At 36.2% G+C, this 21,922-nt stretch overlaps 2 protein-coding genes across 2 annotated transcripts; one reads left to right on the top strand and one right to left on the bottom strand.

Annotated features, from left to right (window-relative positions):
- The first annotated feature begins 333 nt into the window (after positions 1 to 333).
- On the top strand, positions 334 to 7,068 carry sult5a1 (sulfotransferase family 5A, member 1). The gene is made up of 6 exons (XM_077201592.1): positions 334 to 565; positions 1,363 to 1,571; positions 3,857 to 3,983; positions 4,100 to 4,197; positions 5,037 to 5,217; positions 6,445 to 7,068. Exons 1-6 carry the CDS (start codon positions 427 to 429, stop codon positions 6,564 to 6,566), a joined length of 876 nt encoding a protein of 291 aa, XP_077057707.1. The 5' UTR covers positions 334 to 426; the 3' UTR covers positions 6,567 to 7,068.
- Positions 7,069 to 12,135: 5,067 nt separating this feature from the next.
- Positions 12,136 to 19,478, bottom strand: hp (haptoglobin). The gene is made up of 4 exons (XM_077201591.1): positions 19,400 to 19,478; positions 19,113 to 19,195; positions 16,711 to 16,994; positions 12,136 to 13,922 (listed from the first exon to the last, which is right to left on the bottom strand). Exons 1-4 carry the CDS (start codon positions 19,405 to 19,407, stop codon positions 13,362 to 13,364), a joined length of 936 nt encoding a protein of 311 aa, XP_077057706.1. The 5' UTR covers positions 19,408 to 19,478; the 3' UTR covers positions 12,136 to 13,361.
- Between the last annotated feature and the right edge of the window lie 2,444 nt (positions 19,479 to 21,922).

The raw sequence follows: 21,922 nt of genomic DNA, 5'->3' as shown, positions 1-21,922 counted from the left end.
CCTTAAAGGTTGGATTTTTCCTCATTTTTTTTAATTAAGGCATTAAGATCAATTTCCAAACGATGATTTTTTTATTTTATTTTAGCATGGGTGTGTTCACTTATGCTAAGCACTGTATAAGCAGACTGTATTGTAACTGTCACTGAATAAAATTAATAAGCAAATAAATGTTTTCTGGGCATAGAAGGCTTTGTAAAGATGAATGGCATTTCAACTCAACAACTCCCTTCACCATAGTTTTACATGGAATTTTCACAGCAACCGGTTTCTCAGGTAGTTTCTGTATGTACTTCCCCTTTTTGAAATATTGTTTTATTGTTACATAAGAGTTCCGTTTTCTCTTCCTTTATAAGCTGACAGTATGACAGCGTTGTCAGACTCTGTTCTATATTTCTTCTGTAGACGTTTATTCACACACGTGCAGAAATGGCTCGACTAGATGTCACCGAAACCTTCCACAGCATCACGTTTCCTGGGCACATGCATACACAAGACTCGCTGAATTACGCCACCAACTTCAAGTTCCAGGACACAGACACTATAATCGTCACTTACCCAAAATCAGGTAATGATGAAATGCGTTTTCTTTATTCATCTTTCGTTTTTCTTTCAGTTGGGTTGTGTATTTAATTGATCTCATTTTTATGCTAGGGGTGGGTGATATGTCTTATTTCACGATATGAGAAATTTTATTTCACGATAACAATATATATATATATATATATATATATATATATATATATATATATATATATATATATATATATATATATATATATATATATATATACATATATATATATATATATCATGATATAGTTATTTTGTGTTATTTTATCTAATTTCTGTCATTAAACATAAGAAGTAGTCAGTTACGAACAATTGGACAAATATCATATAACAAAAACCTGAATTAAATAAATTACATTTTTCAAGTGCAATTGGTTTATTTAACAAATGACATGAAAAGCACTAGATGTTACAATCCCAACTGATTCAGTCCGATGTTTTTTTGGCAAGATTTTTTGGTCTCAGTTAGGGGGGTTTTGTTAGTGACCATTTAGTAATGTTTACTCTTTTACGACACATCTTCAGTTGTGCATCTTACCAACATAGTTAGAATTAGGATTGCTCTTATAACACTTTTAACATGAGGCACGCTCTTTATATTCTCATTCATGCGTTTCATCAGTCAATAGTGCTGTATATATTTATATCCCGCGATATAGCAAAATCTCTAACGATAGACATTTTATACGGTGGTTACGATATATCGTCATACCACCCAGCCCTATTTTGTGCAGTAAGCTATCTTCTTTTCTCTGGCAAGATTATTATAAATGTCTGTCCCTTGGCTCATAGGAACCACATGGATGCAGGAAATCATCACTTTAGTGTTGAGTAAAGGCGACCCAACTATAGCCCAAACTCAGCCCAACTGGGCCCGTGCCCCGTGGCTTGAGCAGTACTACTGTCCTGATGTCCTGAAGTTCTCCACCGGCCCTCGCATTATTACTACACATCTGCCTTATCACCTGCTGGCCCCGGCCCTTAAACAATCCAACGCAAAGGTGAGTGATGGACAAGACACAAATCTGCTCGATTTGAGAGGGACTTTTCCAGGAGGATGTTAGAGAAAATTGGGTTACACTTTATTTTAAGGTGTCATTGTTACAGTATAATTATATATTGAGTAATATTAAGCAACTACATGTACTTACTATAGGGTTAGGGTAGGATTTGGATTTGGTTGAGGGTTAGTTGCATGTAATTATGCATAATTAATGTCATTGGTAAGTACATTTACATTTTTACATTTATTCATTTAGCAGACGCTTTAATCCAAAGCGACTTACAAATGAGAACAATAGAAGCACTTAAAATAACAGTTGGATAACAATATGCAAGTGCTATGACCCCTCTCAGTTTAATCTAAACGCAGTACTTTTTTTTTATTTTATAAATAAACAAACAAGAATAGAAGAGAAAGTGTTAGTATTACTGGATCAAGTGACGCCGAAGTACAAGTACAAGTAACGCATGTAACAATGACACTGTAATATAAAGTGTTACCGAAAATTGTGTTTCACATGCGTACTTCTGAAACTGTTTTTACAGAAGCAAATTACATACTGTTTTTCAGCAAACTCAACGGCCCTCTGAGAAATCTAACGTTGGTCCTCATGTGTTTTTTGACAAACCAGAGCTTTCGTTTCATTTTAATATGTTTTTATTGAACAAAAAAATAAAATTGTAAAATTAATAAATAGAGGCAAATCGCTTAGACTGCCCATTCTAGCATCAGTGTCAGGTCAGAAACTAGTTCAAATTTCTCTGCTCGCTTATGTGAGTTTATCATACACAGCCACTTCCATGAACTCATGTGAAGTTTATAATTCATTAACAGACATATATCAAACGTGATGCACGCAAACCCAGCATGTAACCACCTGTAAAGACAAAAACAAACGTAATGTCCGCACACTGATGTGACTGCTCCATTAAAGTATTTATTGCAAGGTTTCGAGCATCAGGTCTTCGTCAGGCACAAACTTAGTGAAATAAGGCACAACTCTTTATAGACAACAGGTGATAATCTTAATTAAGTGCACACTCAAACACCTGTGCAAGTATCCCACAAAAAAGTGTCTTGAATTAAAGAGAAGAAAAGAAAAATAATAAACAAATATTTATAATAATAACAACTTAAAATAGAATAAAAAAACAGAATCGAAAGAAAACAAATAATGATAATATTAAAAACTTAAAATTAAATAGAAAAATAGAATACGGGAGGATTTTTTATTTTTTTTATTTTAATAAAATATTAATTTATTTTAAAAAATGTAATGCCCACATTTAGAAAACACACGGAGATGTTAGTGTCATGAATCTCGAGTTTAATATTCTCGTATTTTCATATTCTGTTGTCTTTCCGTTTCTGGTTTTCACTTCCTATATTTAGTTCCTCTTTGCTTCTATTTCTATAGTTTGCCTCATTAGTTTCGAGGGTTATTGATTACCTGCACCTGTGTCCTGTCGGTTCAGCCGCTCTGAGACCGACTCAAACTGCGTGTCGATGTTCTGAATCTCGTTTAGAAAACTCGTCCCGTCCTATAATTGCTTTGTTGAATTTGCTTGCAAGTGACAAATGTTCACAAATACGATATAACAAAAATATGAATTAAATAAAGCTTTTCAGGTTCAATAGGTTTATTTAACATATAGTTAGAATTAGTACAGAAATGTAATAATCAACTGTAAAAATAAAATATTGCATAGTCTTTATTGTATGAATTGAATATAAATGTATTCTTATCAAAGCTATGTGTCAAGTGTTGGGGAAATGATCTATTTAGTGGTGAGACTGCAACGAAAAACACTTATCTTTGAATAACTTTATTCTTGCAAGAAGTCCATTCACATACAGACTTCTGCCTTTTCTTCTACGAAGGGAAACCCGCTGCCTTTTTATAAATCACTCACACTTCACTCTGCTTTTTTGCTGTTATGTTAATTCAAAAAAGAAGATCTATGCCATATAAGAAGATTTGATTGTCTTATTCTCTTGACCAGAGAAAGAGGGACTGTTTCTAAGATATTGCATTCCTTTTTTTGCAAAGACATCTTCAGCTCGAATCTGACATTTGGACCCAGTCGTTTTCCACTAAACTATTGTCTGTTGTCATGCAAGCACATACATTACATGAAGCAAAATTAATTGCCATAACACTTTCCTCAGGTTATATATGTGGCCAGAAATGTTCGATGTTCTAAATGTAGTTTAAAAAAACTAGTCACCTAAACGTGCTTTGTTGACTTTGCTTGCAAGTGACATATCTTTGCCTTTCCTCAGGTTATATATGTGGCCAGAAATCTCAAAGATGTGGCTGTTTCATATTATCACTTCCATGAGATGGCCAATTTTCTGCCTGACCCGGGCTCTTTCTCTGAGTTTCTGAGTGCTTTCCTGAAGGGAACAGGTTAGTTGATGTGTACATTATCAGTCAGTCATTACCAGTTACCAGAGTTTTCAACAATTGCATGATATGCCACTTTCTTCTCCTTATAAAATTGATGGTGCTTTTTTATCCATCAGTACATTATGGCTCTTGGTTTGAACATGTCAAGGGCTGGACCAGTCACTCAAAAGATATTCAGAACTTTCTTTACATAACATATGAGGAAATGTGGCAGGTAAGAAAATAAATAATTTCGTGACCACATATACATATATCACCCAAAAATGAAAATTCTATCAGTATTTACTCTCCCTCATGTTGTTCAACCCCGTAAGACCTTTGTTCATCTTCGGAACATGAATTAAGATATTTTTGATTAAATCTGAGAGCTGGATCACTCCTCCATAGGCTTCTAAGGGATTGAAACTTGTTCCCAGAAAAGTTATTAAATACATCGTTAAAATAGTCCAAGTGACTACAGTGGCTCAATCTTAAGTTTATCAAGCGACGAGAATACTTTTTGTGCGTAAAACCCCCCAAAAATAACGACTTTATTTCAATTATTCATTTCCTTCTCTGTGGGCCTGGAGTCAGTTCACTAGTGTAACAGCGCAGCGCTTCTGTGTTGTAAGTCACACGCATCACACACATGACCAGCGTCGGCCAATAGCGAGGCTGCGTGTGACGTAGCTCTACGCAAACACATTACGTTAACTGACTCGAGGCCCACAGAGAAGGAAATGAATAGTTGAAATAAAGTTGTTATTTTAGTCCAAAAAGTATTCTCGTCGCTTGATAAACTTAAGATTGAGCCACTGTAGTCACTTGGACTATTTTAACGATGTCCTTTAATAACTTTTCGGGGAACAAGCTTCAATCCCTTAAGAAGCCTATGGAGGAGTGATCCAGCTCTCAGATTTAATCAAAAATTTCTTAATTCGTTTTCCGAAGATGAACAAAGGTCTTACGGGGTTGAACAACATGAGGGAGAGTAATTACTGACGTCATTTTCATTTTTGGGTGAACTATCCCTTTAAAGAAGCAGTTTCAGTTTAAAACATTTGATTTTATCAGGATCTTCATGGGGCTCTTCAGAAAGTGAGCCGATTCCTGCAGTGCCCTTTAGCTGAGGATGAGCTGGTCCTGGCTCAGAAGCACTGCAGTTTCAATAGCATGAAGGAAAATGCCATGGTGAACTACACCCTCATCCCTCAGGAGATCATGGACCACAGCAAGGGCAAGTTCATGAGGAAAGGTATGTAAATACTTTTCATTTTCTTCAAATATTAGTATATAATCATGTCACGACAGAATAGCAAATGGGCTTAAAATGTATATAATCATGACTAAAAGTACAAAAAAAAATTGCTGTTTGGATTTAAATAGGTAAATGCTTAAGAGTATATTATTGGATCATTATTGCAGTGATTATTATGTTTCTATCATGTGATATGTTTGGCAACAGTTCTTGACTAACAAGATCTTAACCAAAAATTGATGCATCTCTTTAAGCAACCATTCTTTCACAGTTTGAGCCCGATGAATCTTGACATTATGTTCTTCATACATGGTTGTTTAAGAAATGAAAAGCTACACACTCCATCGATTAGGGGTATAAACATATAACATTCTAGAAACATAATAATCACTGCAATAATGATCCAGGTAAAGACTCTTAAGAATTTGGTCAGTGTATATAATCCTGCATTAAGTGAAATCACTCATTGAAAAACAAGAAGAAATTGGTTTTCTGTATTCATTAGTCATATTAATCATATTGAGACCATTAAAAAAAATCCTACAAGTATATATGGGTTGGACAATAAAAGTGAAACCACAATAATGTATTAGTATGGTATAGGGCGTCTTTTTATTATATTGGATTTAAATAGGCAAATGCTTAAAGTCCCCCTGTAGTCAATCATTTTATCCCTTAAAACTCATATTTGATCACCAAAATGACATATTTGTTTTTCCTTGAAAATCTTCAAGCCTTAAAATAGCTTGAATGTAACTCGACACCTCTGCTTCATTTAGTATGCGTGGTTCTATGAATATGCAAATGAGCCCCGCCTCCACCCACTCACTCACTCCCTCAGAGATCGGTTGTCGATCACACGTTGATCTGATTGGTTACAAGGTAGTTTGTGACGTCAGAAACACCAGCGATTTCAAAGCGTGTTTTTGAGACTGTCTTTGGTTCACTGCCGTTTTAAGGAGAAAATACTCAGCAATGCTGTCGACTTATGAATTTACACATGGTTTGTCTTAAAGCATATTAAAAACACCACATAGACATATAAACAACATTAAAAGCTGGATTTTCACCACAGGGGGACTTTAAGAATGTTCCTATTTAAATTCAAACACCAACTTTTTTGTGTGTAATTCGTTTGGAAAAACAAGTGGTGCTTCTGTGTCAAACTTGTGATTAAAAAAAAAATGATAACCACCTGAACACTACAATCCTTGTATCTTTCAGGTAAAGTCGGAGACTGGAAGAACATATTAACTGAGGAGGAGAGCTGTCTTGTCGATGACATCTACTCTTCCCAGATGGCAGATTCCTCACTGCTGTTTGAAAGGGAAATGGGAATGGCATAGAGAGATTATAACCATTTATAATCCATCATCACATTCTTCTAACATATCAACTCCTCACTGCTAATGGCCTTCATTTTACATTTATAAATGTTCCTATTTCACACTGAAATGCACTGATGTAAATAAGCTTTTGTTGTTTTTGCCTGAGACAAATGTAAGTGATATTTATGTAATTTATTACTGGTAATTTTATATTTTTGTTTGATGCAATATAACTTATATTATAATAAAATTATATTAACATAACCAATCATGTATATCAGATAAGTGGAGTTATGATCTAGATAGTTTGACCTTTTAGAGGTGTAATTTACAAAACAATATTTAAAGAGTTTAAGTGTGACTTTATCAGTCTGTGTACTAAAGCTATGCATAGCCTTGAAGCATAATGATGTTTAATTTTGCTTTTTACTTTTATCACTTGGAAAAATACCATTATTGTGCAATGCTATTGTGAAGCAAGAACGTTTCAAAATATACATAAACCTACTTGACAACCCCTGCTCTTATGCTAATTGTGGTCATTTTGAATTATGTGAAATTATTACTGCTATTAATTGACATTACTGCTGTTAAGTGAAATCATTCTCCATTGGTGACAGTGGTGTAACAAGGGCAAACCACGGGTGCGTTTCATCAGTGGCGTGTAACGCAGTCACTCCTACTAGCCAACTTGAATTTTATGTTGAGTTTTCAGTTGTAGTCTTTTTAAAAAGGCATCTGAAATAATAAACTAATGCCGGGCGTACCCCAAAGGATTTTCACAGTCCCAGACTAAAGACCGGCAGTCTTTAGGAATCTTACTGGAGTCTCGGCGCGCTCCCGTCGTCTCAATCGTTAAATGTGAGGTGATAATCTGCAGTCGGCGACCCGATTTATGCCAGTCTTTCTCTAGTCTTTCATATCAAACATGTTTGATATTATCGCAAGTCTTTAGTCTGAGACTAAAAACTGTGAACCCAAGTCTTTAGATGTGAGCTGATAATCTTATAAAGTCTTTTCTAAATCTTTTCAAAGTCTTTAGGTGTACAGAAAGCATAAGTGCAATGTAGTGTTGTCGAAAATATAGATCTTTCAATACATATCGATACTGAAATATCTGAAACGCTTACAATAATAATTTCCCGCAGAATAGACACATGATACCAGCGTCTCTCTCTCTCTCTCATCTCTCCGACAGCAAGTATTGTTGCCGTTAAAGGGCTTGAATTACGGCGAGGGATTGCACATAATTTTACTCATTCCTGCATATTTTGTGCTCACTCACATCCAAAGTGCGTGCACATAAAGCCGACTCTTATGCTTATTTTATTGCTTAAACCGTCAAATACACACAAAATAATGTCAAAACGCCGGTGTTGATGAGTATTTACGCGAACAATTTATGTTTTAAGTGAACATAAATAGTTGAGAAAGTAAACGCATGTGTAACAGTATAATGGATCCGTGCATTCTGTCCTTAAACGGGTCATATGATGCGATTTCTTGTTTTGCTTTTTCATCCGTGTTATGTAGCTGTTTGTGGATGTACCTGTACAAGATCTGTAGAGTTACAAAGCTAATTTAAGAATTTGCTACTGACTATTGAAACGCGAGTTTTGAGCAGTATAGAGTAACGCTTGTATGTCATTTCTACGATCACAAATGCTGGCATGGTTTTGATGTTTACATAGTGTTCTCACACCCGTAGCGCGACGCGACGCGTAAAAGACGTTACAAGTCATTATAATCAATAATTATGTCCCCAATGAAATAAAACCTTACCACTCTGATACGATCAGGTCTAGTCGCACTGGCAAAGGTGATCGATCAACTTGGTCATCTGCATTTTCCAGTTCAGATTCGGGCTCGAATTGACATTATCACCTGTCATTATTGCTTTGGGAGCAGATGTTCCCAATATAGAGCCTAAGTCTCTCCCCTCCGCTTCCAGCTCATGGGACCTTCTTTCGGAAAAAAAATGTATGGTAGTCAATGGCGAGAGACAACTTATCTTTATATTCCGTCTGAACTGTGCCCTGAATTACACATATGATGTTTGTCAATTTAAAAGATAATTATGAAAGTCAAGAAAGTCACAGTTTGTCATAAAATAGAAGAGTAACATTTAGTTTTATGTGAAAATCGCTCAGTGAACTACATCTCTCGTCTCGCACTATGTACGTCACCAAGCTCGTGTGTGTGCAGTCTGGTACAAAACACACAGGCATGACGGCATAACGTCACGATTATAACGTTAGACTATAGAAAAAATTACAGACATTAGCTTCAGTAAAGTTAGCTTCATTCATTGAGAGAAAAGGTAAGACGTCACATGCGCCCCTTTTGGGTTTGTAGTCTTTGTAATTACGTATTTTCACAGTCTTATACCTCAACAGTTTAACAGCAAACTGCGACTTTCTTGACTTTAAAATGTATCTTTTAAATTGACAAACATCATATTTGTAATTCAGGGCACAATTCAAACGGGATCCAAATATTTGTTGTCTCTCGCCATTGATTACCATACAATATTTTTTCCGAAATAAGGTCCCATGAGCCGGAAGCGGAGGGAAGGGACTTAGGCTCTCTATTTGGTAAGGAGCGTGACATTTCCGTCACACGCTTAAAGTTTTTGGACCAATCACAATACACTGGATCACTGGCCAATCAGAGCACACCGCGTTTTCAGAACGATGAGCTTTGTAAAAATCGACGCGTTTCAGAAAGGCGGGGCATAGAGGAGCAACAAGAATGTGTAAAATAATTACTTTTTTTAACCTAAAACCACATAAACACATTGCATCAAACCAAATACACAAAATAATGTTCTTTTTAGAACCAACATGTGACCCCTTTAAGTGAAAGTTGTCTTATATACCTGCTGCCAAATTATGGGAAAATATTAAAAATATCTATATGACAGTTTGTTTGTTTTTTTATTCATGTCAAAATTGTTTTATTCATGTCAAAATTGGTCGGTGAAAACTAACTTTGGAAACCACAAGCCACAGTGGCTAGTGAGCAAAATAGTTAATGGCAAGCCCTGGCTGTAACAATAAAAACTGACACTCTCAAGCGTGTTCAGCAGAAGAACTTGTTGAGCTCATTAGATGTTCTCGTGAGTGTGAAGCCAGTGTAAAAGGCCAGATCTTCAAAGTGCCGTTCTCTTTAATGAAGAGAGTGAAGTGTTTAGAGACAGGGAACAGCACCTGCTGCACTCAAAGCCACGGATGGCACTTACAATCTGCATTCGGGAAGGAAGAAACAACATTTCAGACTCTAGCTGAGTCTACCAGTCTCACATGTAAAATGAGTTTTGCTGCTTCAGTTGTTGTGGTGTTGATTCACATTGTTTCTAGATTATTGTGCAGAGTGATCAGAGGCATTTTGAATAAATGCAAAAAGCTTAATTGCCCACAAAAAATCAGCTTTATCACAAAAAATGTGATTTATTGGTGTCAAAAAACACCTTGTCTATTAATTTTCATCTTTTTTTGCAACTGTATAGCATCTGACCAGTCACGCCGACCTAGCCGTTACACAACTGACACAATAATGATTTGATACTTGATACTAAATCTGTTTGATTTTTTCTTATCAGACCAAAACACAAGTTTAGGAGGATGTAACTTTCCTGTATATATATCCATTGCTCTTATCACTTCTGCTTCTTCTCTTCTACATCTCCTTTCATTCAGCATATATCTTACTTCTATTGTGTCCGTCTTTTTCTATACTCTGATCTTCACAATGTTCATCTATTAGATACAATACATGCACTGGATTTTATAATAAACTATTAAATAAGATGGATCTTATTTTTGTTTAAACCTATTTATTAATCAAATTTTCATATTTACTGAATTTGTTCTTTATAATTTATTATTCCTTATTCAAATTTGATCTCTGAAATAATAATTTCTTGTCTGCCTGGATCTCAATGCATCAGTCATATCTTCGACATGTATGTTTAGTAAAGTGGAACGGTGTATGTCAACCATTTTTGTGAAATTCATTTGTTTTAAATATATATAAATATATATACACACACACACACACACACACACGCATATATATATATATATATATATATATATATATATATATATATATATATATATATATATATTGTCCACTTTCATCCAGTTCTGTCCTGATTTCTTCCAGGGGAGGGTCTATGTGAATGTATGTGTTTCGGCCCAGATCCGGCACACATCTGGGCCGTGTGGAATACACGTTTGGACGACACTATTTTGCATGAGCTTATTTTGTCCATTAGATCGAAAGATCTGAAACAACACAGTACAAGGATTGCATAGCAGAAGACTGGAGAAAAGTTATTTTCTCTGATGAAACCCCTTCTGACTGTTTGGGACATTCATTGCACGAAGAGGAATAGGTAAACGCCACCATGAGTCGTGTTTTGTGCCAAAAGTGAAGCATCCTGAGACCATCTGTGTGTAGGAATAAAGAATGGTATAAAATGTCCGGCCAAAGCAACTCCTCCCAACATCCAAGGAGGGATTTGGTGCTTTTTCCAGCATGATGGAGCACAATGTCACAAGGAGTTATAATGAAGTGCCTCATTGAAATTGTGCATATGTGGCCAGGCCCGGATCTTAATCCCAAATAGAGAACCTGTGGTCAATCCTCAAAAGGAGAGTGGACAAGCAGAAGCCCACAAACTGTGCTCAAATATTATAGACATTCCTGCTTGGAACATGTGGGAAAAAAGTGTAGAGTAAAACATTTCAATATTCAGAGGGTGACCTCTGGTGGCGGGGAAGTGGCACAACAGGCTCAGATGACTAACTAAGGGTTTACTGGATTTAGAGTCAACTCATCACTAAATCCCCTTCACGTTTATTATTTATTGAGCGTTTTATAGTTGCATTAGATTTAAATGTCTTTGAGGTTGAGTCTTATACATTTCGGACACACTGAAAACATGTTTGTGCAAGGTTTTGTGAATACAACAGTGCAGTTTTCAATGCAATATAATGCAATACATTTCTTTTACAGTATCATTGGTGTGCTGCAAGCAATGCTTCCGTGAGAAAACACATTTCTTCTGAAAACAAGATGGTGTTCAGAGCTGTTGACAAGCTACATGCTGCACAAAATCTGTTGACTCAAATGAATTGGGATGCCTGGTGGTAAACCGATGAACTTGATTCAAGGTTAACTGTGGCTAGTCAGGTTTGCAGTGTATTTGATTCCCTGATGAAAGATGAGAGAGAGGTATAAAGCATTTCTGAATCAGTCGGGATCTGATCTACGTACGGGATCTACGTACTCCGCATGCTCCTTTGGTCTCATAAAGATATGTTCAAGATATGTGGTTATATAACCTTGACAGCGCTGCTCTTGAAGTGTTCTTTACAGAAAGCAAAGTCTGGTGGACAAGCACAAGGTTGTGAATGATTAGCATTCTGCAGCAGAGCTTTACATATTTAATGAACTAAAATGGTATGTGATGTGCTTTCTTATGTATGCCTAGATTGAAAATGCACACAGTAAGGTAATAATAAACCATTCATGTGTTATGTCCTAAATTAAAAGTAACCATGCAATCAGTAGCAAAGAATCAAATTAGCAAGTTTTATTTCCATTGTTTCACAACAAATGCACATATATGTTGTCAAGTGGATTGTGATGAAATGCATCTGATTTATAGCTATATATGGGATATGTATGGAATAATTGATGTGGCAGCTGTAAATCAAGACATTTAATTATTCGTAATGTAATTAGATTTTTTAGTTTGGCCTGTGTCTCATTCGATTACATTATGACCTATATTGCAGCCAGCCACCAGGGGGCGATAGAAATGTTTTGGCTTCATTGTTCTGGACCTGTGTGGCACACTAGATACACTAGACACTTTTTTGTTTCAAATATGGATTTAAATGTTAAATGATAACCCCCATTTTTATTCTCACAATTTAACAGTGCAAGTTACAACCCAGACAGCAACAAAGTATCGGCCCAGATCCGGGCCACATCCGTTTCATGTGGATTCCACGCGTACCAGATGTGGGCCGGATCTGGGCCGAAAATTTGGCCTTGTCCACACTAATACGTTTTCGTTTAAAAACGCATCTTTTTCCCTCCGTTTTGGCCTTCTGTTCACACTGAGATGGTTTTTTTATTAATGAAAATTAAGCTTTTTGAAAACTCTCTCCAAAGTGGATTCATTCGAAAACTCAGTTTTCGCGTTGTAGTGTGGACTGTCAAAACGATAGTATTTAAAAACGATTTAGTCATGTGACGCATATTGTACCAATAGATATTTATGTTTATAGCGGTATCATGCCTGTTATGTGCTATTCACTTTCACACTGTTGCTTAAATATGCTACTTTGCACACTCTTTGTATTACAGTCCTGCAAAGATGACTGAAAATTCACTCGCATGTGCGGTCCTGCGGTGAAACACGAGCAGTTTTAGACCAAACATATAATAGTGAGTGGGATCTGGACGCTTCAGTGAATGCTGAGATATTTTGCTAAATAAAATTATCCTGCCAGAAAAATTGCACGATAACTTTATTATTTATTGTTCCGTCTGTATCATCTCAGTGAACTTTTGTGAGGTTTTATGCATGTGCAGTATAAGGTGAATTTAGTGTTTTCAGGCGTTTTCCAAAAGTTTCTAATCCACACTGAAACGTTGGGAAAACGACTGAAAACACTAGTGTGGACGGAGAGAATTTTTAAACGCTGTTTTCAAATGTATCCGGGTTAATGTAGACGTGGCCTATGTTGCTGTCTGGGAAACCAATAAAGCAATTATCACTACATTAAAATCATACTACTGTTGTTGTGAAAACATGTGACTTATAATTGAAGCACGGCGCTCTGGAAATTCCCGTGAATCCCCTCTCATGACGCTGTGAATCCAGGGCAGGTAGGCAGAAATCTTTGTGTAGACAGCATGCTCTTCTACAGAACAAGCCTTGTCAAAGGACAGGATTCCCGCAGCGTAGACTGCACTGGTGTTGGGGTTCAGGAACACAAGAGCGCCCCCTGCGTCACCAAAACACACGTTTTCCTGGTACTTGCTGGGTCCTGTGCAGAACTGTTTGTCAGACACATTTGGTTTGCTTGAGAGGACCTTTGCCTGGTATTTACCCTTGCATGACTGGATGGGCAGAGCGAGAAACTTCAGTTTTGGGGCAGGGGTGAAAAGACGCCCCCATCCCCACCCAGCGATGACGCCTCTCTCTCCTTCACTCTCTTCCTGGTTTTCTCCAATCTCTGGAAGCGGGATGGGTATTATAGACTTGTTAAATCTGACTGGCTCCTTCAGTTTGATCAGAGCGAGGTCATGGTCCCAGTCAGATGTGTTCTGGAAGCCTGGATGCAAAAACACCTGCAGGAAAGATGCAGTTCAGCTATTAATGCTCTCATGCAATTATTATCTCCTTTATCTTTTTTTTTGTGTGCATAAAAATCCCGGAACCGGGAACACTTCCTATAACACCTGATGTACTTGCTACATCATAAAAAGAATGGCATCTACACTAATTTTAGTCTTTCTGTTTATTCCGAGGTTAACTATAATCAGCCGGACCCGGGCCGTATCCAGATCAAATGGTGGACCTGCGCCTGGACACGTCCACAACGCATCCCTGAAGTGTCAGCAGAGCTTGTGTCCACTAGACTCTCCCCTGGGAAGGCCTCATCGACACGACAGCCATCGGCACTGATCCTCAACAAACTCGACTCCATACGCGCGTGACTCCGGTCTTCAACCAGATGAACTGCATAATATAATGTTCCGATCCAATCTGACCTCTGACCTGTAATGCTGCCTGAATCATAATCACACACTGTTGGTTCGTTGGCCAGACGAGGACTGAGCGACTGAACCCGTTTTCTGCCAAGGTTTTTTTCTCCATTCTGTCACTGGTGGAGTTTTGGTTCCTTCACTGTCGCCTTTTTCACCTTTCTTCTCCATTGGCTTGCTTATTTGGGGACATTTAATTTTATATTTAACAATATTATTATTACAACATTATTTTCCTGTTATCTCTGTAAAGCTGCTTTGAATCAATCTGCATTGTAAAAAGCACTATAAATAAAGGTGACTTGACTTGACATAACTGTACATGCAGAATTAACTTTTTACAATGATAAATTTGTCCCAAAAACATTTACAAACTTTAAAAACTCTTAGAAAAGCATGAATTTCATTGCATCATATGCACCCAAGTTTAATATTTAGTTACCTAATGCAGTGACTTTTTTTAATTGTGGACTGTTTTTAATTGTGGCCAATTATTAATTAAATGTCCAAATACTTTTTAGGGTCACTTTAACAAAATTAACAAAAGAAAGAAATGAATTAAATATTATTAGGGTTAGGGTTAGGGTAGTTGTATGTTTGTTTTTTTATTCTTTCAAAATGGCAGTCTGTGAACCGCATATTGGAAAATTATGAAGGTCACCCTGAATAATACTCTGTCCAACTCTATATAACCACCAAATAAAAAAAAAATCATATTCTTTAGGTTAGAACTTTTGAACCCCTTTGACCTAAGAAAATCACTCGATAACTCATCTCATGCTGATCATGTCAATATCATAAAATATATTAATGTCGCCATTTTGAAATGTACTGTATTCTATTTCTATTCGCTATTCTTCCCAAAAACTTTTTTTGTCAGATTCCTACCAAAATTAGCTCAGAAAATAACGGGACCGAGCTGCACAGAAGTGGCCAGACAGAAATTTATATTAATCTTTGTTTAAAAGATTTCGACCTATAACCCAGAGAGCAACATATGGTGGGAATAATTAGGCAAGATGCTTTCTGGGCAATGCCCTGATCTATCAAAACAAAACAAAAACAAATTTTGGTAGGCTTTCATTAACACCATGACATGAGTGCACCTGCCAAATGTGCCTATTTTTGCTCATAACGTTTAAAAAGTTTGTCAGAAAATCATGATTGGTGTCTACGGACTCATTGGGTTATGCTGAAACTGCCGATACTGAATTTGTCGGGATCTGATTAATCGTCTGCCCATTATATATAAGTATATATATATATATATATATATATATATATATATATATATAAGGGCCTTTCCTTGCCATTAAAGCTTGAATAACACGCCTACGTCTCCTTCCATTAAAATTAATAGCTAGTGCGTTGGTTGCGATATACGTAGGGGGTAATCCATCAGCCGGAAGTTGAAGCCTCGCGGGTGCCGCCATTGTAGCAGAACTTCACCTGCTGTTAGCATTTCATTGACTCCCATTCATTTTGGCGTCACTTTGACAGCGAATAACTTTACATCTGAGGCGTCCAAAGACTTCATTTGTCCATTATATATTTCTAAATAAACACGACAATGTATAAAAGGCTCCATTACTTTGTATCTTACGTTACGGCCCCGTAGAAGCCGTTTTCGTTAAAAACAGGCTAACGATTGCGTCATAACCACGTAACTTTTTGTCGCACAATAGAGACATTACCGTATAGACAGGAGGAGAAGCTCGCAGGCAATCGGGGGGACGTCCCGTCAAGGGAGAAGCCCATAGATAATGAGTCCATAAAAGCAACGGGACAAAATATTTCAACAACGTTTTTGGGGAATTGGAAATAATTCGGTATGTGGCAAGTGAATACATATGAAGTGATTAACGTTGGCAATTTTCACGCACAGCTACTAGAAGATTTACGTCTGTCAGACAGGTTGCTCACGTCATCAAGCTTAGTTTGAGTCGGTTTGAGTCTGCGCGTCAGGAACGGAAGTGCTAAAAAATCGCTAAAAATGGGCTTAAACTGTCTCAACTGAGTTCCAATGAGATGGCTCTGTTCACTTCTTATACTGTCTATGGTAAACCTTCTAACATCCATTGCCATGATTTTTGGAATGACTTATCGCAAGAGGAAAAAATTTTAATCGAACGTTTTAGTCGCATAACGTCATTTTGCAATCGTTTTTTCAAAGATAAAATCTTTTTTAACAGTGATGCCACTTTCTAATATTGCTCTTCAGCTATCGGACTAACCATAAGAGATATTAGCAGCTAAGTAAGCATAACATGCTAATCGGTAAGCATGCTAACTATTTTGTCTTTTTATTTATATACAAAATATATGGAGATCATGATTTAGCAAATTTAGCTTAGCAGGTTTAGATATTTACCTTCTCCACAGCTACTTCAGAAGAAGCATTTGCATCAGAAATTTTGCTTATTCCAAGATAGACTTTTGGGATTAATGGTTCTTGTCCTCTTGTCTGATTTCGACTCTTTCCTACAAATAGATTACGGCCGGCAGTCAGTACCCAGCGCTCCGCTATCAGAGCTCCTCCAGCAAAACCTCCGTCTAGTATGTTTTCACTGAGGAACACCATTGCCTGCCACGGGACGGATGCGTTCAGCGATCCCCCCACCATTCGTTTGGGACGTAGGGCTGAAATCTTGTGAGCTGTAGAATACATGAGAAAGAGATCTTTTTAAGCAGCTGTCAATGGTATTTTTCATGCTACAGATGTAAAGAAAACACAAAATGTAATGAATGCTTCATAGCTAGATTTGTTGAGTTGGGATGTTGTGTTCACGACCTCAGGTGCGTTCAACTTGTAAATACAATATTTCCAACATGTTACACATGCTAACAGTGAATAGCTGCATGCTAATAGCGATTAGCTGTGCGTTAAAACATTCTGAAAAATCCTAACTAATTATAAAAACATGATAAAAACAAGTCAAAATGTGCTAGCATCATGATAAAAAAAATTGTTAAACATGTTATCATTGCCTAGCTGCATGCTTAAGTATGTTAAAAACATGCAAACATGCTAACAACATCTGTTAAAGCATTAAAACATGCTAACGACATGCTAACTGTGTTAGCATTATGTTAAACATACTAGCATCATGCTAAAAACCTGTTAATAATGTTAGCAAAAACATGTTAAAACATGCTAACATATGCTAACAACATTTAGTAAAGCATTAAAACATGCTAACGACAATAATCCTGTTAGCATCATGCTAACAACATATTAACATATTGTTAGCATGATGTTAGCAAAACATGATAATTGTGTTTGCATTATGTTAACATGTTAACCGTGTTAGCATCAAGCTAGATAACTAATTATTAAAACATGATATAAACAAGTAAAAATTTGTTAGCGTCATGGTAACAAAATGTTAAAACATGTTAGCATCGCCTATCTGCATGCTTAAACATGTTTAAAAATATGCTAATGTATGTTAACATCTAGTGAAGCGTTAAAAAATGCTAACGACATGATAATTTGTTAGCAGAACGTTAAACATACTAGCATCATGCAAACAACTTATTAATTATGTTAGCAAACAGGACTTCCAACATGCTACACATGCTAGCAGTGAATAGCTACATGCTAATAGTGATTAGCTAAGTGCCAAAATGTCCTAAAAATCCTAACTAATTCTTAAAATATGATAAAATTACTCAAAATGTGCTAATATCATGGTAACAATGTTAAAACATGTTAGCATCGCCTAGTTGCATACTAAAACATGTTATGAAATGCTATAAAATGCTAACAACATCTAGTGAAGCATTAAAACATGCTTATGAAACGTTAACCGTGTTAGCATAATGTTAAACATACTAGCATCATGCTAACAACCTATTAATAATGTTAGCAAGAACATGTTAAAAACATGCTAACATATGCTAACAAAATCTAGTGAAGCGTTAAAACATGCTAACGACAATAATCCTGTAAGCATCATGCAAACAACATATTAATCATGTCAGCATGATGTTAGCAAAACATGATAATTGTGTTTGCATTGTGTTAACATGTTAATCGTGTTAGCATCATGCTAGCGAAATGCTAATTATGAAAGCGTCTTGCTAAAAACATGATAAATGTTAATCATGTTTGCACCTTGTTGAAACAAAACCCATGTCCCTCTCAGAATATCAAAAAACTCCCCCCGTGTCTCTATGATATTCTGAGAGGGATATGGGTGTTGTTTCAGCAAGGTGCAAACATGATTACCGTTTATCATGTTTTTAGCAAGGCGCTAACATGATTAGCATATCAGGGGTGCTTCCACCCATGACATTTTGCAATGTTCTTGCTAAGATATTGGTAACACTTTACAATAAGGTTCATTAGTTAACATTAATATTAATTCTAACATTTACTAATACATTATTAAAATCAAAGATTGTATTTGTCAACATTAGTTAATGCCCTGTGACAAACATGAATAAGCAATGAACAGCTGTATTTGTATTAACTAACGTTAACAAAGATGAAGTAATACAGTAAAAAATGTATTGATTATTGTTAGTTCATATTATTTAATGCATTATCAATATTAACTAATGGACCTTATTGTAAAGTGTTACCAAGATGTTTTCACAGTGCTGTTGTTATTGTGATGAACATGTGGTTTCTTAGTAGCATATTATACAAAGATGGTTTAAAATGCGTTTTTTATGACATTAAATTCACTAAAAGCATGTCACTGATTCCCAGCTGTAGCTGTCTGCTGCTGAACATTGGTCATGTCTGATGAGGAGGTTGTTTGTTACCCGAAACATGCTCTCTGACTCTGTCCAAAGCAGGAGACACATCTGGCAGCCAAGTAATAGTGCCCACGAGCAGCACCGATAGCCTGGAGACCAAAAAGGGTCATCAACAAGAAATAATCCCTTGCTTGTTTGAACAGATAAATAATGCATTATGCATTGCAGTGAAATAGCAAATAAAATCGGCTAAACATATAGAGATGCTTTTTATATGTCTTTCAAGTCAATACTTGATCACACATCATTATTTGAAACATCTTCTTAATTTAGGGAACAAAATAAAAACTTACCACCTCATGATGAAAACGTTTTGTATACAGATCTGTCATTGAGGTTCTGCATTTATATGAGCTCGACACAGCTGTCCCCAAACACCCCCCAACCCAATAAAAAAAAAACATCTAAATCACAGATTGCATAATCCGGGAAATTTATCTATGTTTGAATGTTGTGACTATCTCGGTTAAAGGCAGATCAACTTTCCAAAGGCAGTCTGTATGACCTACTTTTCAGTTTGCATTAAAACAAGAGAAAGCACTATTTTTGTGATGTTGAAAATGTTCTGTGATGTTCTGTGATTCACAGAAAAAATAATTGTATTTGCAAAATGGTGAACATCTTGTGTGAAATATCGATTAATCAAATGACAGTGCCAGTAAGTCCAAGTTTTGCAAACCCCAACATCAGGATTTTGCAACGTGTCACACAATGTTGCAATAAAAAGAGTTTTGATCACTCTAATACAAGTTAAGCAATATCCAGAAGCAAAACATGGCAATATTTTGTGGAAAAATTATGGATCGTTTGATTTAAACATTTCTTATAATTTGATGTAAATGGATCTTAACAAATTTGAATCATTTGCATGAGCATTTTCTCCTGTTTAATAATTAGGGGGTTGTAACAGCTTCACTCGTTGCAATTGACATTAATTTACATGGTTTATGAAAGTAGTAGATTTATAAACAACCATATGCATGAGAGTGGTATGCCAATGCTAAATAGATTTTGAAAAACCTGCCATGAAAAAAAACAGACCTTAAAATAAAAAATAACTCACAACACCCCGATGGCTATTTTTGAACTTGAAAGCATTCTTAAATGTTTAAAAGGCTTGGTATTTCTGACTGACCTCGTTCCGTAGATTTGCTCTTTAAAACTTAAAGAGCACTATGTGCATTGTTAAAGAAAGTTATAAAACACTTTGAATAAGGGTTTGAAATATAATTTTGTCTGTAACTTAATTTTACAATGTCTAGCCAGAGATTCATGCTTGCGAATTTAATGTGCCTGTATTATGTTATTTTAAAGGCTCCTTGTTTTGAAAACTCCGATAATAGGTAACATGCATCCAATGTAAAAAAAAAAAAAAAATGCTCAAAATATATATTGCATCATCAGCTCTTTTCTCACAGTGTCTGAAACGGTTCAATAAAGGCTTTGGTCTCTCTAAACCCCGCCTTTCAGAGAGCTTCCTCTGCTCTGATTGGTCAGATGGCCCAGTGTGTTGTGATCTGTTGTGATTTGTCTACTCTGCTCTGATTGGTCAGATTGCCCAGTGTGTTGTGATTGGTCTACTTTGCTTTGATTGGTCAGATTGGCCAGAATGTTGTGATTTACTGCTCCCATAAAGGACTCGATTTATAAAAAACAACCCTAATTAAAGGGGTGGTAAAATTCCCTTTTCACAAGATGTAAAATAAATCTTTGATATCCCCAGAGTTTGTGTGTGAAAATTTAGCACAAAATACCTCACAGATATTTTTATATAGCATGTTAAAGTTGTCACGTTTTGATGGTTAGCAAAAACGCACCGTTTTGTGCCTGGCCCTTTAAATGCAAATGAGCTGCCTCAGAGGGCGGGGTTTCAAGAGCTTGTGTGTGTTAGCAGCTGCGATTATCTCACGCAGACACACTAAAATGACAGAAACTGTTCTGCCTTTAATGTTAAAACAGAGTCAGACAAAGGTGGAGAGACTCAAGAAGAAGTGACAACATGTAGAATGCAACAGGACGTCTCTGAATGGTTAGTTGATGAATTTATGTTGCTGATGTGGAGTTAACTATCTTCAATTAGCATATTCTGTCATGATAATCTATAAATCGCTCGTATAGGAACTGTTGTGAGATGCACACAGAGTGAATTTTTATTGCATGTGAAAAGAAGTATGCTAAAGTTTGAGCTGACTCACAAATGTACTCTTATACAACAACTTTTCCTCTTCTCAACATGGACTGCGTGTTCCCGGGGCGGGGTTTATGTACATTTTAGGGTTGCTGATGTCACTAACCCGAGAGGAATGTCGTGTAGTCCCTATCAGCCGTTTGTTGTAGTCCTTTTCTTTTAAAGCAAATATCTCCCTTTACTTTGAACTTTGAGCATTGCAACTTTGCAGATGTTGTTTATGCTCAAACAGCAACATTTCACACGAGCTAAAGTTAGAAAAGTGAAATCGTGTTTAACCACCCCTTTAAGACAAAATCTAAAAAAATCAAATCATCAGTTTTCAGTGTTGGGGAAAAAGTTACTTTTATTAAGCAACATATTATATTGTTAAGACTTTCATGTCATATATGTGAAATGTAATTAGTCTTATTATCTATCTCAATCACTCTAAACTTTAATTGAAACATTTGAAAATTCATCAAAGCATTGAAACATGGCTTCATTTCCACAGTTAAAAAAAAAAGGGAAAATGCACATCCAGTGTTTCATTCATGTGGTAGAAGTGTAAATATGCAATACTAGAATAAAGAAACAATTGACCTGTTTAATTAATTTAATCCTTTGGTGCTGCTCACGTAGCATCAAA

This window comes from Siphateles boraxobius, unplaced genomic scaffold (assembly GCF_051911475.1).
Source record: "Siphateles boraxobius isolate OS27281-9 unplaced genomic scaffold, OSU_SipBor_1 48, whole genome shotgun sequence".
Classification (NCBI taxonomy): Eukaryota; Metazoa; Chordata; class Actinopteri; order Cypriniformes; family Leuciscidae; genus Siphateles; species Siphateles boraxobius.
This window is presented reverse-complemented; position numbering and strand designations above follow the sequence as displayed.